The 15,377-nt window shown below is 38.4% G+C and overlaps 1 protein-coding gene across 7 annotated transcripts in view; it reads left to right on the top strand.

The window, feature by feature from the left end:
* arhgap12b (Rho GTPase activating protein 12b) overlaps nucleotides 1–14,361 on the top strand; it is a 238,944-nt gene extending 224,583 nt beyond the window's left edge. For all 7 annotated transcript variants that reach the window (XM_059639246.1, XM_059639243.1, XM_059639245.1 and 4 more), the window contains 4 exons: nucleotides 413–490; nucleotides 3,937–4,071; nucleotides 11,213–11,318; nucleotides 12,894–14,361. In XM_059639246.1, the coding sequence (XP_059495229.1) occupies nucleotides 413–490; nucleotides 3,937–4,071; nucleotides 11,213–11,318; nucleotides 12,894–13,071 (497 nt within the window). In that variant the 3' untranslated portion in view covers nucleotides 13,072–14,361. The remainder of the gene's footprint in view (nucleotides 1–412; nucleotides 491–3,936; nucleotides 4,072–11,212; nucleotides 11,319–12,893) is intronic.
* The last annotated feature ends 1,016 nt before the right edge of the window (nucleotides 14,362–15,377 follow it).

The raw sequence follows: 15,377 nt of genomic DNA, 5'->3' as shown, positions 1-15,377 counted from the left end.
GGTTTGGCAGCAATTTTAAAATTCGTTCACAGGATGTGGACATCGCTGGGTGGTCCAACATCTATTGTCCAGAGGGCAGTTAGAGTCAGCCACATTGTTGTGGGTCTGGAGCCACATGTAGGCTGGACCAGGTAAAGATAGCAGTTTCCTTTCCTAAAGGACATTAGTGAACCAGATGAGTTTTTATGACAATCAACGATGGCTTCAAGGTGGTCATTAGACTCTTAATTTCAGATATTTTTGTTGAAACGAATTTTGTTGAATTTGTGGATAGAAAAAGGAAGTTAACATTTTGAGTCCAGTAACCCTATAATTCTGAGTTTCTCCAGCAATTTCAGCTTTTATTTATTTCCCTTAGCTCATGTTCTTAAAGTCCTTACCTGTACTTACATTTTTCATCCTATGTCATTAGGCTTAAACGTTGATGGTTTGTACAGAGTGAGTGGTAACCTGGCTGTCATACAAAAGCTTCGCTTTGCAGTCAACCATGGTAAGACATTTTATAAAGCATGTATCTTTTTAAGTTGACATTGTGCTCTCTTGCTGACTATACACAATGTGGGTAAATTTGGATAAGCACACTTGCAAATTCAGGGTATTTGAATATTGTACACAAGATGCAAGCGCGTATATAAGAGGTCAGACTTCCTGGTCATTAGTCAGACCACATTTGTTTTGGGTGCCTTATTTAAGGAAGAATATTAAAGCCCTGAAGAGAGTGAAAAGAAGATTTACTAGAATGATACCAGGAATAAGGGGTTTAGATACAAGGAAAGATTTGAGAAATTGGGCATGTTCTCCTTGGAGCTGAGAGATTAAGAGGTGACTTTATTACACTTCTTGCAGGGTAAAGGATATCCTGTTTCCATTTGCTGCTGTTTCATTAACTAGGGTTCAAGATTGTCAAGAAGAGAGCTAGGAGTGAGATGAGGAAAAATTTCTTTGCTCAGTGTTGCTAGGATTTGGAATATGCTGCCTGGGAGAGTGATGGAGGCATTTTCCATAGGAGGGTTCAAAAGAGAGCTAGATGTATATTTGAAAGTGATGCATTTGCAAACCTACAAAGATAGGGCTAGAGAATGGGACCTAGCTGGGTTTCTCTTTCAGGAGCTGGTACAAACACAATCAGCCAATGGCCTCCTGTACAGTAAGCTTCTAGGATTTTATTAGGCCTGGAAAGTAATTTACTTTTAGGTCTCCGCTAAGGATTCTCTTGTTCTAACTATGGAATGATGCCACAAAGTTAATTGCTGTCCAACTTTTCTTCCTTGTATACAGCACCAAGTTTTCAATCAAAGAATCTTGACAAAATCAAGAACGACTCTATTAAGGGTATAAAATTGTAAAATGAGGAATTATGTTGTTGGTAGCATTTTTTGCTTTTTAAACTTTCTTCACTTAGAATTTCATAGCTGTAGACTAAAGAGTTGTTTGTGAACAAAATTAGATGTAATTATAAACTGCTCTTTATATTACTATAAAGATGACGTGAGGAAGACATTGGGCGTTTTAGTAATTTATGTGTATATCAAGGAATTTTTTTTTGATACTGAATGATACACATGAACCTTAGCATTCTTAAGATGAGAACAAATATGAAGTTTCTGTGGAGATAATCATTGACTGGGGTTCAAGTGGCACAAATGTTACCTTGTCAGCCCAAACTTGGAGCTGACCAGTTTCACCTGTAAGTGAGCTTGTGTACACCAGTTTCCCTTTATTCAGAACACATGTTAGTTCTTCAAAGAACTCCGGTAAATCAGTTAAACATTAGTTGCGTGTCTAGATAAATTCAAGGTAATCAGACAAGGTCAGCGTGGTTTTGTGAAAGTGGCATCATGTTTGACCAATCTATTGAAGACATCATGCATCTAGATTTCTATAAGGCATTTTTACAACGTGTTGCAATGAAGTTTAGTGTGAAAAATAGGAGTTAATGGTGTAGAAAGTAATGAATTAGCATGGATAGAAGCTTAGTTGGCTAACAAGAAACAAAGCATACTGTTACAACTCAAGGATAGCAAGCCAAACCAAATCAGCTTCACTATCACTGGATTTGCAACACAGTGAAATTAAAACATTCAATTTCCCTCAAAATTGCTAAATTGTTCCTAAGCCACCTTAGATGCTAGAGTTTGTAACTTACACAAAAACTTACTGATTTATTCTTAAGACTAAGATGTGGCTGTAGTATTTGGCTTTGAATAACCATAGCCATCTACTTTTCCTTGTCATGTGACTCTACCATAGGGTTTTCCTTCACCACAGGTGTTTACTTAATGTTGTTCAGGTTGTTCTGTTAAATGGGCAATTATGCACTCCAATTAAGGAGGACAGGTTAAATGGAAAGGTTTGGTGGTATATAAAAAAAATTCCATGAAACAGATCCGTAAATGTAAATGTACAAATACAATTTTGTTTTATTCACTTGTGGGATGCGGGTGTTCCTGACTGGGCCAGCATTTATTCCCCATCTCTAGCTGCCCTTGAGAAGATGGTGGTGAGCTGTCTTCTTGAACTGCTGCAATTCATGTGCTGTAGATAGGCTGACAGAGCCCTGAAGGAGGGACTTCTAAGATTTTGACCCAGCGACAAGGAAGGAACAGTGATATAATTTCAAGTCAGGATGGTGAGTGGCTTGGAGGGGAACTTGCAGATGGTAATATTCCCATGTATCTGCTACCCTTGTCCTTCTAGATGGAAGTGGTCATGGGTTTGGAGAAGGTGTTGTCTAACAATCTTTGGTGATTTTCTGCAGTGCGTCTTGTAGATAGCACAGACTGCAAAACATATGTTTAAACAAAACACGTGGATGTATGCCACATTGTCACAACTATATTAAAAGTCAGCAATTTGTGTATGAGCATACATCAGAATTTCTAAAACAAATGAGATTTGAGCTGAATTTCAAAGATGTAATGCTCAGAATTCATGTTGAGACCTAAGCAGAATTGGCTAATTTCCTTACCAGAAATCAGAAAATGCATAGGGGAATCCATTCTCCACAAAAGTTTTCTGTGAAGCTCTTTTCCAGTTTTGGGGCTGTGCAAGATGGTTGAGAACTTTGTATCTCCCTGAGGACCCAAACCTTTGAAAATGGAAATTGACCCTGGAGGACACTGAATACCTACAATAATGTTTGGCTGCCTATGCAGCTAAATGTTGAAATTAAAATAAATGGCGTGCCTCTGCTGGGCCTGTGTAGAGCCAAAGCCTGGTTTGGATGGGATGCTCGCCAGAGGATCAGTGTAGACTTGATAGGCCGATGGTTTCTTTCTGTACTGTAGGGATTGTATGATGATTGTTCTATACTAATGTTATGAAAAATGGGAAAATAATCATGTTTTGACTCAAGTCAGATGGTTATTTCTTACCTGATTATTGGAGCATTTGATTCACTTTGCGAATAGTAATAGTAGTAAGTGCTGGAGAACTTCAGCAGGCCTGGCCCCATCTGAAAGACAGAGTTAATGCTTCAATATGATTCTTGTTCAGGATTGAAAGGGCTAGAAAAAAACGATAGGATTGTTTGTTGTAAAAAAAGGAGGGGGTTTGGAGGAGTAGGTAAGAAAGGTGTCCCAGAGCAAAAAGCAAAGGGAAAATGGCAGTAGAGAACAGTTAGATAAAGAACAGGATTGGCTGGTGGCAGAAAGTTTAGATAGGGAGGGGTTGAAATATGGTATTAAATTAGAGGACAGAATTTATAGCTGAAATTGATCAACTTCGTATTGAGCCCTGAAGGATCTAAAATGTCCAAGTGGAAAATGAAATGCCATTCTTTCATTCAGTTTGGCTCAGGTTTGATTGCAGCCTAAAATATGATATACCCAAAAAGTATAATTTAGTCTTCTGAAATAATTTGTTAAAGCACAGTATTTGTGAAATGCTATTTTCAATCTCACCTTAAATGTACAAATCAATTTGTCTTCCTTACAGATGAGAAGCTGGACTTGAATGACAGTAAATGGGAGGATATCAATGTCATTACTGGGGCTCTCAAGATGTTTTTCAGAGAATTACCAGAACCTCTGTTTACGTATCATCTCTTTAATGACTTTGTCAATGCAGTCAGTAAGTGAAAAAACACAGATTAATGGTGTCTTTATCACATTTTTAAAATTGCTCATTTGGAGGAAGTTATGATCATTTGATCATTGTGAAACCAACATGGTTCAATATGCAGCAGTCTTAATTCTGGGACCCAGTTCAGGCCATGACTACAACAATCTGGGCCAACCTTCTACTGCAGTGCTGGGGAAATATTGTACTGTCAATGGAGATGCTAAACCAAGACCCTTGCATGGTGTTTTTAAAACAAAATCACAGCATTACTTCAAAGGAAAGGGGAATTACCCTACAACAGGGTTATTTGGTCATAACCATGCAACTGTCTTTGGGAGTTTGCTGTGTACAAATTGATTGCAGATTTTCTGACATGTAATGGCTTGGAAATTTAGCAGGAAAATAATACACCGAAGCTGATATTCACTCTTGAGACTTTTAATGCAAATTTGGAACTTGCACAAGCAATAGCATTATATATCTCAGTTTGATGTTGACAATCTTGTTGTGAAATTAAAGGAAATGGTTGAAATTAAACAGAAAGCTTACGTCAGTGGAGGCCAAAGGAAAAACTCTTGCATCTAAAGTGATACCTGATTACACTGCAAGATGTTCACATTTGCTGAAGATCAGTCTCCCAGGACATTGCTGCAGGAATCAGTCATCATTAATGTTTTTCCAGGGGTTTTGTCTGTCATGCAGTCAGTTCTGAGCCAGTAACATTTGGACAGGCTCAGTGAATGGACAGAAATATGGCAGATGAAATACAATATAGAAAATATGAGGTTATCCATTTTAATAGGAGAGTATGACCCAGGGAGAGTATTTCTTAAATAGTAAGAGGTGGGAAGTGTAGATGCACTAAAGCATCAATGTTTCCTTGTTAACAAATCAATGAAGGTTAACGTGTGCCTGCGACAAGCTAGAAGGTTTCTGAGTTTTCTGAACAAGGGCCCCAACCCTATACGTCAACTTTCCTGCTCCTCTGATGCTGCCTGGCCTGCTATGCTCCTCCAGCTCCACACTGTGTTATCTCTGACTCTAGCATCGGCAGTTCTTACTACCTCTAAGCTGTAAGGTTAGCCTTCATCACATAGGGATTTGAGAAAGGTCATGTTTCAGTAGTACAAGACCTTGGTTACACCTCACCTGGAGTACTGCTGTGCAGTTTGTTTCCTTGTATCACGAAAGATATTATTGCCTTAGTGGGAATATGATGAAGGTCCACTAGATTTGTTCCCTGGATTGTGGGGGGAAAGCACCATTCTGTGAAGAGGGATTGGAAAAACTAGGTCTGTATTCTCTACAAAGCATGGAAAGTGATCTAATTGAAGCCTACGAAATACTTATATTGTTAGACGAAGGAAAGATATTTCACTTGGTATGGGAAGTCCAGAACCACGGGACACAATTTAAAAATAAGGTGGATGTGCCTTGGGTCCAAGATAAGGAGCATTTTTTCACATGGAATTGTGAAACTTTGGAGTTCTCAACTACAGAGGTCTGTAGAGGCTCAGTCTTTGAGATGCTTAAGATAGAGATCGATAAATTTCTAATTATCAGTGGTTATGGTGATGGGGTGGCTGAAAAGCATTGAAATATTTGCTTGGCCATGATCATGTTGAATGGTGTCAGGCTCAAATGGCAGTTTGGCCTTCTGGTCCTATGTCTCTCACTTCAACTATCATCTTTTATACTAGATATGCAGACATGCATATATGAACATACGAGTGAGGAGTAGGCCACTCAACCCTTAATCCTGCTTCACCAATAATGTGATTACTTCACATTACCACCTACATCCAATAAGCTGTTATCCTTGCATATCAAGAACCTATCTACCTCTGTCTTAAAAATATTCAGAGATTCTGCTTCAAGTACCTTTTGAGGAAGAGAGTTTTAAAGGCTCAAAATCCTGGTTCTCAAGATCACTGTTCTGAAAGAATGCCACTACTCCACTGCTTCCCAAAATGTAATGTTCATGTTTCACCCTTGATTATCCCCATCCTGTTGAATATCTTAGCTGGACAATATTCTTGTGGAATAGTGCCATCAACAAGGAAGGTTTTCTCCTACATCAAAGAAAATAGATAACAAGAAATGCACATTTTGGGTCCCTGTGTCCAATTTAGAATCATTTCTATAAAGTCTCACCACACGTTTAATGAGTGCAGTTAATTTTGTAGCATCTGTCATTAACTTGTGGTAAACTGAATTTGCATCATTTAGTGAAATTGTCTTATCAATTCTACTGGTCAGTGTTTTTGTTAGTTTGTATCCATATATAGTCATGTTTTACAAAGGCTTGCAGTGCACATCTTGGCCATAGAGAGGCATTTGCAACATTCCATTAAGTCCCAAGTGTTCTCCAGTCAATTTGTTTTTAGGTTGCAACAAATTTCTAATTACTTACACTGTTAAGTCTGAACCTGACTCACTGGGAAATAATAAAAACCAAAGTCAATATTAGATTTTTAGAGAAAGTAAAAAACAAAATTTGTATTTTTTTTGTTTTATGTGGTTTATTTCACCATTCAGATACTCTACTGTTTGCTTTTCACTTTTCATAGAATGTCCTTTAACTAAAGTGAAAGAATGGTTTTCAACCTGTGAACCCAGTGTCACTTTTAGCACCTAATTTTGTTTTCAAGGACAAATTGGCTCTGCCAGTTTCTCTAGTAGATATATTTTGGAAAAATATATGTCACGAAAAGGGAATGCAACCCATTTCGTGTAAGAAATGCCATTGCTTTCTTTGGGATCTTCTATATATACATCTGAGCAAGCAGTTTAGAGATTGCACTTATGGCGGTGCCCATTTATCTTCATCTGCTCCACCATAAAGTCAAAAGTGTAGCTATTGGCTAATGATTGCAAATTGATCAACTTTCCTGCATTTTTATTTGACAATTTTTCCAAAACTACAATGAAGCAGTTCATGCAGGCATTTTGCAAAAATCAACAACATTCTGGCTTAAATTGATCTGTAATACATTGCATCCACAACATTATCTTGAGCAAGAAAATGTGTAACCACCTCCCTTATTATCTAAGTGTATTACCATTAACAAATTTCAAGCTAGCAACTTCCTGGAGGTGACCAATGACCAGAAACTATACTGGATCACAGAAGCAGAAGTAAACCATTTAGCTTGTTGAGCCTGCTCTGCCTTTCACTTGAATTGTGGTGGATTAGCTACCTCAATGCCACTTACCCCACAATCACCATGCCCTGGTTGGTTGACTCACTGAGCTGGTTCGTTGTTGATGACCGTGTCCCTTTCTCATTATCACCAGAAATCTATTGACTTCTGCCTTGAACATGCTTGATGCTTGAGATTCCAAGCCCTCTGAGTGAGAGAATTCCAAAGATTCACCAGCCTCTGAGTGAAGAAGTTCCTCCTCGTTATCAGTCTTAAATGCCTACTAGTTATTCTGAGATTATGTCCCATGGTTTTAGACATTTCAGCCGAGGGAAGCACATCATCTGTATCCATCCTGTCACAATTTCAGTGAGGTCACCCTTCATTAATTTAAACGGTGAGGAACTTAGGAGCTAGAGTATGGTTCCCAGCCTGCCCTGTTATTCAATTAGATCTTGGCTGAACTGATTTTAACCTCACCTTTTACATTTCTACACATCCCTGACTAGTATTTCATTCCCTAGATAATCAAGAATCCATCTACCCCTGTATTAAAAATATTTAAATATTCTGCACCCACTGCCTTTTGAGCAATGGAATTCTAAAGATTCTTAACCACCTGACAGAAAAAGAAATCCTCATCTCTCTCTTAAACAAGGACCTCTGTTTCGAAATTATCTCAAGAGAAACATTCTTTCCACATCTACTTGGTCAAATCCCCTCTGGATCTCCCACGTTTCAATTAAATCACCTCTGATTGTTCCAAAAGATAAATGACTAGCCTGCCTAGCTTTTTCTCATGAAACAATATTCTCATTCCAGGTATTAGTCAAGTAAACCTTCTCTGAACTGCTTCCAATGCATTAACAAACTTCTGCAAATACAGTGTACACAACATTCCAAAGACTGCATCATCAGTGAACAGCAACTCATATTCCGCCTGGGAACCCTGCAGCCACATGGTATCAATGTGGACTTCACCAGTTTCAAAATCTCCCCTTCCCCTACTGCATCCCTAAACCAGCCCAGTTCGTCCCCTCCCCCCACTGCACCACACAACCAGCCCAGCTCTTCCCCCCCCACCCACTGCATCCCAAAACCAGTCCAACCTGTCTCTGCCTCCCTAACCGGTTCTTCCTCTCACCCATCCCTTCCTCCCACCCCAAGCCGCACCCCCATCTACCTACTAACCTCATCCCACCCCCTTGACCTGTCCGTCTTCCCTGGACTGACCTGTCCCCTCCCTACCTCCCCACCTATACTCCCTCCACCCATTTTCTTTACTCTCCATCTTCGGTCCGCTTCCCCCTCTCTCCCTATTTATTCCAGTTCCCTCTCCCCATCCCCCTCTCTGATGTAGGGTCTAGGCCCGAAACGTCAGCTTTTGTGCTCCTGAGATGCTGCTTGGCCTGCTGTGTTCATCCAGCCTCACATTTTATTACACTGCATCATCAGTGCCCTGTATAACTGAAGAATAGCCTCTGCTATCATGCATTCAATTACCCTCACAATAACACACAGCATTCTATTAGCTTTCCTGATTAATTGCTATACCTACATATTAATATTCTGTGATTCATGCACCATGCCATGCATCTCAGAGCTCTGAAACATCTGATCATTTAGATAATATGCATTTTCATTCTGCCAAAATGAATAATTCAAATCCCCTTGCGAGTAAGGCAGACATGCCATTTCCCATTCTAATTGCATGCTGCACATGCATGCTAACTTTTAGTGACCTATGAACAAGCATGTCTACTTCTGTTTGGACACCTGTACTTTCCATACATTCTAACTTTATACACTTTAATAAAAAGGAATCAACCACATTTATTCACACTACATTCTACCTGTCACATTTTAGCATTCACACAGTTTGATGTCATAAGCAAATTTGAAAATATTACAGTTGTGCAAACAACCCAATCATTTACAAAATCAAAACTTTCTGGAAAAACTCAGCATATTGGGTAGCATCTGTTGAAGGGTCACTGGACTTGAAACATTAACTCTGTTTTCTCTCCACAGATGCTGTCTGACTCACTGAGTTTTTCTAGCAATTTTTGATTTTGTTTCTGATTTCCAGCATCTGTAGTTCTTTGTTTTTTTTAAACCAAATCATTTTCATAGATTGTGAGCAGTTGTGTACCTGGCATTGATCTTTGTGACACCCAACTTGTAACAGCATGGATCAGCAACATAAATACTGTGGCTACTGAAACTGGTCAGAGGATTGATATTTTATGATCTGGTAAGATGTTTTCCCTGGTTGAAGAATTAGGACTGTGAAGAGGTTTTTTTTACTCTGTGGTGAGTATTTGGGCATCTCTATCCCAAAGGCCTTTGGGTACTTAGGCTTTTGGTATGTTCAAAGTAGAGTTTGATAGATGTCTCATTACCAGTGATGTAAAGGGTTATGAGGATAGTGTGCATAAAAAAAAGGTGTTTGATCTGCCATGATCATGTTAATGGGGAATGCTTGAAGGGCTGAGACTTCCTCCTGCTCCTATGTTCCTATCTTGAGTGCTGTCAGGGAACTTATAGATGCACCACAACATTTCGTCAAGCTGTCTTCAGTACCATCACGTTTCCCCGTAATTTCTATGTATGGAAACATCGTAAGGTGGCTCAGTGATTTTAGGTGCTTAGCACTGCTGCCTCACAGCACCAGGGACCTGGGTTCAATAGCAGCCTTGGGCAACTGTCTGTATGGAGTTTGCACATTTTCCCCGTGTCTGCGTGGCTTTCCAGTTTTCTCCTACAATGCAGAGATGTGCAGCTTACGTGGACTGGCCAAGTTAAATTGCACATTGAGTCTGGGGATATCCAGGCTAGGTGGGTTAGCCACGGGAGATGCAGGGTTGTAGGTATGGGGTAGGGGTTGGGTCTAGGTGGGATGCTGTTTGAAGAGTGGATGTGGACTGAATGGGCCAAATGACTTGCACACTGTCAGGATTCTATTTTAAAAAATCATTTATCCGGGTTCCACTGTAAGTTGCTCATCACTGTTTCTTTATTCTTGTTGGATCAGAATCCTGGAGCTACCCCTCTAACTGTATTGTGCAAGTACCTTCACCACACAAACGTAGCTTGTTAAGCAGAAGGCCCGTTACCACCTTTCCAAGGGTAACTGATGAATGACAAATGCCAATTTTGCCAGTGATATCAACATCTTGAAAATGAACTTTTGGGGGAAAAAATCTGCAAATGTAAATCTCATTTTTTAATTTTGGCTTTCACATTAGCAAACAAGTGCGATGTAAAATCTAACAGATGGTACACAGTTAATTTGTGAAACAGAAGGTGGTAGAAATACAAAACGGGTCAGTTAACATATGTGATGAGACAAAACAAGATAATATTTGAAGTAGATACCTTTTTTTGTTTAGTTGACCTTTGTTGATACTGTGATAAATCTTTATGATAGCTAATCGTTAAAGAGGAATGATATATCCCATTCTGAAATCTACAGAGTTGTTTTTACTTGACAGCTAGACTGTGTTCTAACTCAGTCTGGGCCAGGTAATGCATTAAGTGAATTTTGTTGCAAGGATAACTAGTATTATGTAAGTGTTTACACACAAAAGGGCATGTACATGGCAACCAACCTGCCTTCCACTGACTTTGTCTACACTTACCCCGGCCTCAGGAAAGCAACCAATGTAATCAAAGACTTCTTCCAGCCCGGTTGTACTCTCTTCTACCCTCTTCCTTTGGGCAGGAGATACAAAGGCTTGAAAAACGTGTACCAAAAGATTCAAGAACAACTTCTTCCCTGAAGTTATCAATCTTATGAACGGCCTTCTCATATACTAGAGTTAATCTTTCTCTGCGCCTTCTCTATAGCTGTAACACTATATTCTGCATTCTGTTCTGTTACCTTGATGTACTCATTTAAGGTATGATCTGACTAGCACGCAGAACAATAGTCTTTACTGTATCTTGGTACATGTGGTAATAGAAAATTGAATCAAATAAAACCAGTTCTATTGAATAACTTACAGAAATTTCAGACTACAAGCATCGTGTTGAGGGTATCGCCGACCTAATCAGACTCTTACCTAAACCAAACCATGACACTATGCAAGTTCTATTCAAACACCTTGTGAAGTAAGTGTCAACTAATTCTCAGCTATGATTAGTTTTCTTAAAGTGACACACAGCTGTGATTTTAAAAAGTATTAACTGTAACTGTCATAACTTGTAGCTGTGTTTGGTAATTTTGAGTAAAAATAAGCCCTTATCTATAGTAATTCATGCATTAAAATTCTTTGCTTATTTAAAATGTTCATTTTCGCATAATGCTTTATTAAATCTCAAAACTCAGTGTAAGTGATAATGTTTACATCTGAGCCAGTAGGACACCTTGTAGCAAGCATTTGTTAGCTTTGTTTCTGCACATTTGTTAAATGTTTGTCTACAAGTTTCTGACAATGTGAGCTAGTAATAGAGGATTTAAAAAAAAACTCATTGCTTTAATGTTTGACATTTTTAAAATCATCTAAAACAATTTAAAAGCAGAAGTATGCCAAGCCACATTTCTAGCTGTTTACACTGTATGCCAGAGAGTGACACTCAATAACAAATATCAGAGAGTAGTAAGGGAGTGGAATGCTTTGCCTGCAACGGTAGTAGATTCGCCAACTTTAGATACATTTAAGTCGTCGTTGGACAAGCATATGGACGTACATGGAATAGTGTAGGTTAGATGGGCTTCAGATTGGTATGACAGGTCAGCACAACATTGAGGGCCGAAGGGCCTGTACTGTGCTGTAATGTTCTGTGTTCTATGTCCATATTAATAGGGACTTCTATTAGTAATTACGAAACTTAATTTGTTCTGGCAAGTTTAGTGAATAGTTAATATGCAACTTACAGCATCTTCATTAAAATCACATGACTATTAAACTCGACATAATGTTTTCACACAGCTAACAGTGGAGCAGCATTAGTTAGCCAGCATGTTGTGGGCATTCACAATTTATCAAGTACCTTTTCATCACTAAATGTACGGGCAGATTTATGCACTAATAGTAAACATTTTCCCCTTCACTAAAACTGATTGAATAATATAGTGAAAGTCATTTTCTTGCTCAACAAATGGTTGTTACAGATGCCAGTCCGAGTAATTTTGTTGATATGCTATTTGAGCTTTTGGACTTTATTTGCAAGGCTTAAAACTCATTGAGATAACTTTCAGAAATAAGATTTTCTCAATTCAGGTGGTCGTTGCCATCACAAATCTCTTCCAGGTCAGCCATGGTATGTTGTATAGAGTTGATGCTTTCTATATTTTGCCCCAATAGTGTGCTCTATATTCTAGCTCAAAAATGGATGTTATGCCTGTATAACTTTAAAACACAGATTTGTAAAAGCAGTTAATTGACGCTACCATGTTGCAGCTGTGGGAGTGTTTCAGATCCTCTAAACAAAAAACTGAAATTCGTTTAACTGATATAATATTGTAACCTTGTCATTTGCCTATATGCAACCATTTATTATTAAGCATAAGAAAAGCTTCAAGATATGCGCCACTCAAAATTAATAGATCAAAGTCTTTTAATAATGCGAACATTTAGACATCTGTAACTTGGACATTCTATTTTGTGTATATTATTAGTAATTGTGTAATGTTTGACTATGTAGGTGCTCATTTCTTGAATTTTTGTCTTTAATTTCTCACAGGGTTGTTGCTCGTTCTGAAGTAAACCGGATGACCAATCAAAGTGTCGCCATAGTATTTGGCCCCACCCTTCTGAGGCCAGAGAAAGAAACAGGAAATATTGCAGTTCACACAGTATACCAGAATCAGATTGTGGACTTGATCTTAACAGAGTATGAAACCATATTTGGGAGAAGCTGAAAGAAGTGAACATATGAAATGCAACTCTACCAAAACCCACTACGTGAAAATAAAATACATTTTAAGTTTTTTTTTGTACCTTATGTCAACCAGAATACTGGTATACTTTGCACTTATTTTCTTCTGGTTTTTAAAACTATCTGTATTTGTTTCCAATGGTTATCATTCTTGAAAGCAGATGGCTCTGCTGCAGATGTTTTGCATAACATGTAGTACAGACAGATGCAGGGAAGCATGTCTCCTAGTAATAACAAAAAAAAAGACTTGAGTGTACCGTAGTTATACACTGGCTTCTTTTGAAACGATATTTGCCTGACAGACTTGGCAGTACTTTTTCTGAAAGTGTCAATATTTTTAGGCAACTTCCATTTTATGCACATAGTTGGCAGACCTATCTTGCGACCTGTTTTACTATTTAGTATAGTAGAAGTCCTAATACTGTATATTGTTGCTAAATCCATACAAAATGGTGACCAGACTTTGTTTAATTTATTCCTTTTTTTTTACTGATTTACTCAAAGGTAAAAGCTAAAGTATTAATGTTGATTCTTCCCAGATGATGAACATGGACGAATAATGGCCCTACACCTGCCGTTAATCGAGGTCATATGATCACACCCAGTGTTTCAGAACACTAGTGATGTACAGATAAATAAAGAACTTAATACATTAAATAACATGTCCTCAAGCAATGTATATATAACCTGTGTATAATTCCTTCATGTATGTTTTACATACGGTAATATTTTCTAATCTGATTTTGCCAAATTGTAATATTCAATTACTGGTCAATCTACCAGCTAAGATCAGTACTAAGAGCTTTTTTGGGGTGTTTTATGACAGGCAACACTGGGGATATTCTTAGTATACCGAGGAGGTGTGTGCACTTTTTAGCTATTGGCAATTACAATGCAGGGCAAATCTTCACCATTTGTATTTCAAATGGTACTGGAAAGTATTTTGCAGGCTTGTGCTTTCTAGGTGCACTGCAATAAACACAGTTTATTTAAATGTACAGAGACAATTTGAAAAAACGTCTGTGTAGCAATTTATTGTACAATAAGTGCTAACATTAATATTCCATGTATGCATTGATGGGTATTGAAGCTGGTTGCAAAACTGAATTTTTCCATTTATTGATGTGGACTCATTGTATAAGCAGGTTTCTTGGGAATACTACCTGTTTTTGGGCACATGATCTGAAGATTTTTTGAATGTATTTTTTTTTAAACTAACTGCTGTAAGGCGATATGCTATGTCTAATCAAAGATTAAAAGAAAATGATGAAAAGCTGTCTTTCAGTTTATGCCAGAATACTTGAATGTATTTGCTTACATATGTTTGTGCGCAATTGTTTAATAATTCTGGTAAATTTATTAGAAATCAGGGCAGGTGTAGGCTATTTGGCCCACTATGCATTCAGTATTGGCATGGCTAATCTGATGGTGCCCTTAACCACACTTACCTGCCTACCCCATAATCCATGAATCCCTTGTAGGATAAAAATCTGTCAGTTCGGTATTGAATATATTTAGTAGCCTCCACTGCTGTTTGGAGAAGTGAATTCCCAAGATTGTTAACCACCTTCATCTTAGTCTTAAAAAGGAGCGTCCTCATTTCAAACCATGCTCCATGGAATCAACTTCCCCACTAAGGGAAAACCCTCTCAGCATATACCCTGTCAGGCTCTCTCGGAATCTTGTGTTTTAGAATGATAATTTTTCCATCTTCTAAAATCAGTGAGTATAAGCTCAAAATGTTCACCCTTTTTCATGAAGCAATCTGTTTAATCCAGGAATTAGCCCAGTAAATCCATAAAATTGTAACAGGAGAAACAGCAAGACGGACATTTCCGATGGCAGAGGAGTGTAGATCAGGGCTCACAGTCAAGGGATATAGAGTAAACTGTTCAGGAATGTGACAAATTTCTTCACCCCGAGTGTGATAAGCCTGTGGAATTTGCTACCACTCAAAGTAGTCATGGCCAAACCATTGTGTGATTATCAAGAAGTTCTTACATTTTGCGGTTGGGGTTTAAAGGTGTTAAAGAATATAGGGTGGGAGAAGGAGTGGGAATAGGCTATTGAGTTGGATAATTAGCCATGACTGTGATGAATGGTGGAGCAGGCTCGAAAAGCTGGATGTCCTACTCGTGCTCCTATTTTGTGTTTCCTTCGTGAATGGGCTAAAACTGTTACTTTTGATGTTGTAGAGTGCCAAGCCTACCCTTGTTTGCCTGAGAAGGTTGGGGTATGTCAAGGGTTACTGAATTGGAAAGCTAGCTGTATTCCTTTATTCATTCATGG

Source organism: Stegostoma tigrinum, chromosome 2 (assembly GCF_030684315.1).
Source record: "Stegostoma tigrinum isolate sSteTig4 chromosome 2, sSteTig4.hap1, whole genome shotgun sequence".
Taxonomy (NCBI): Eukaryota; Metazoa; Chordata; class Chondrichthyes; order Orectolobiformes; family Stegostomatidae; genus Stegostoma; species Stegostoma tigrinum.
This window is presented reverse-complemented; position numbering and strand designations above follow the sequence as displayed.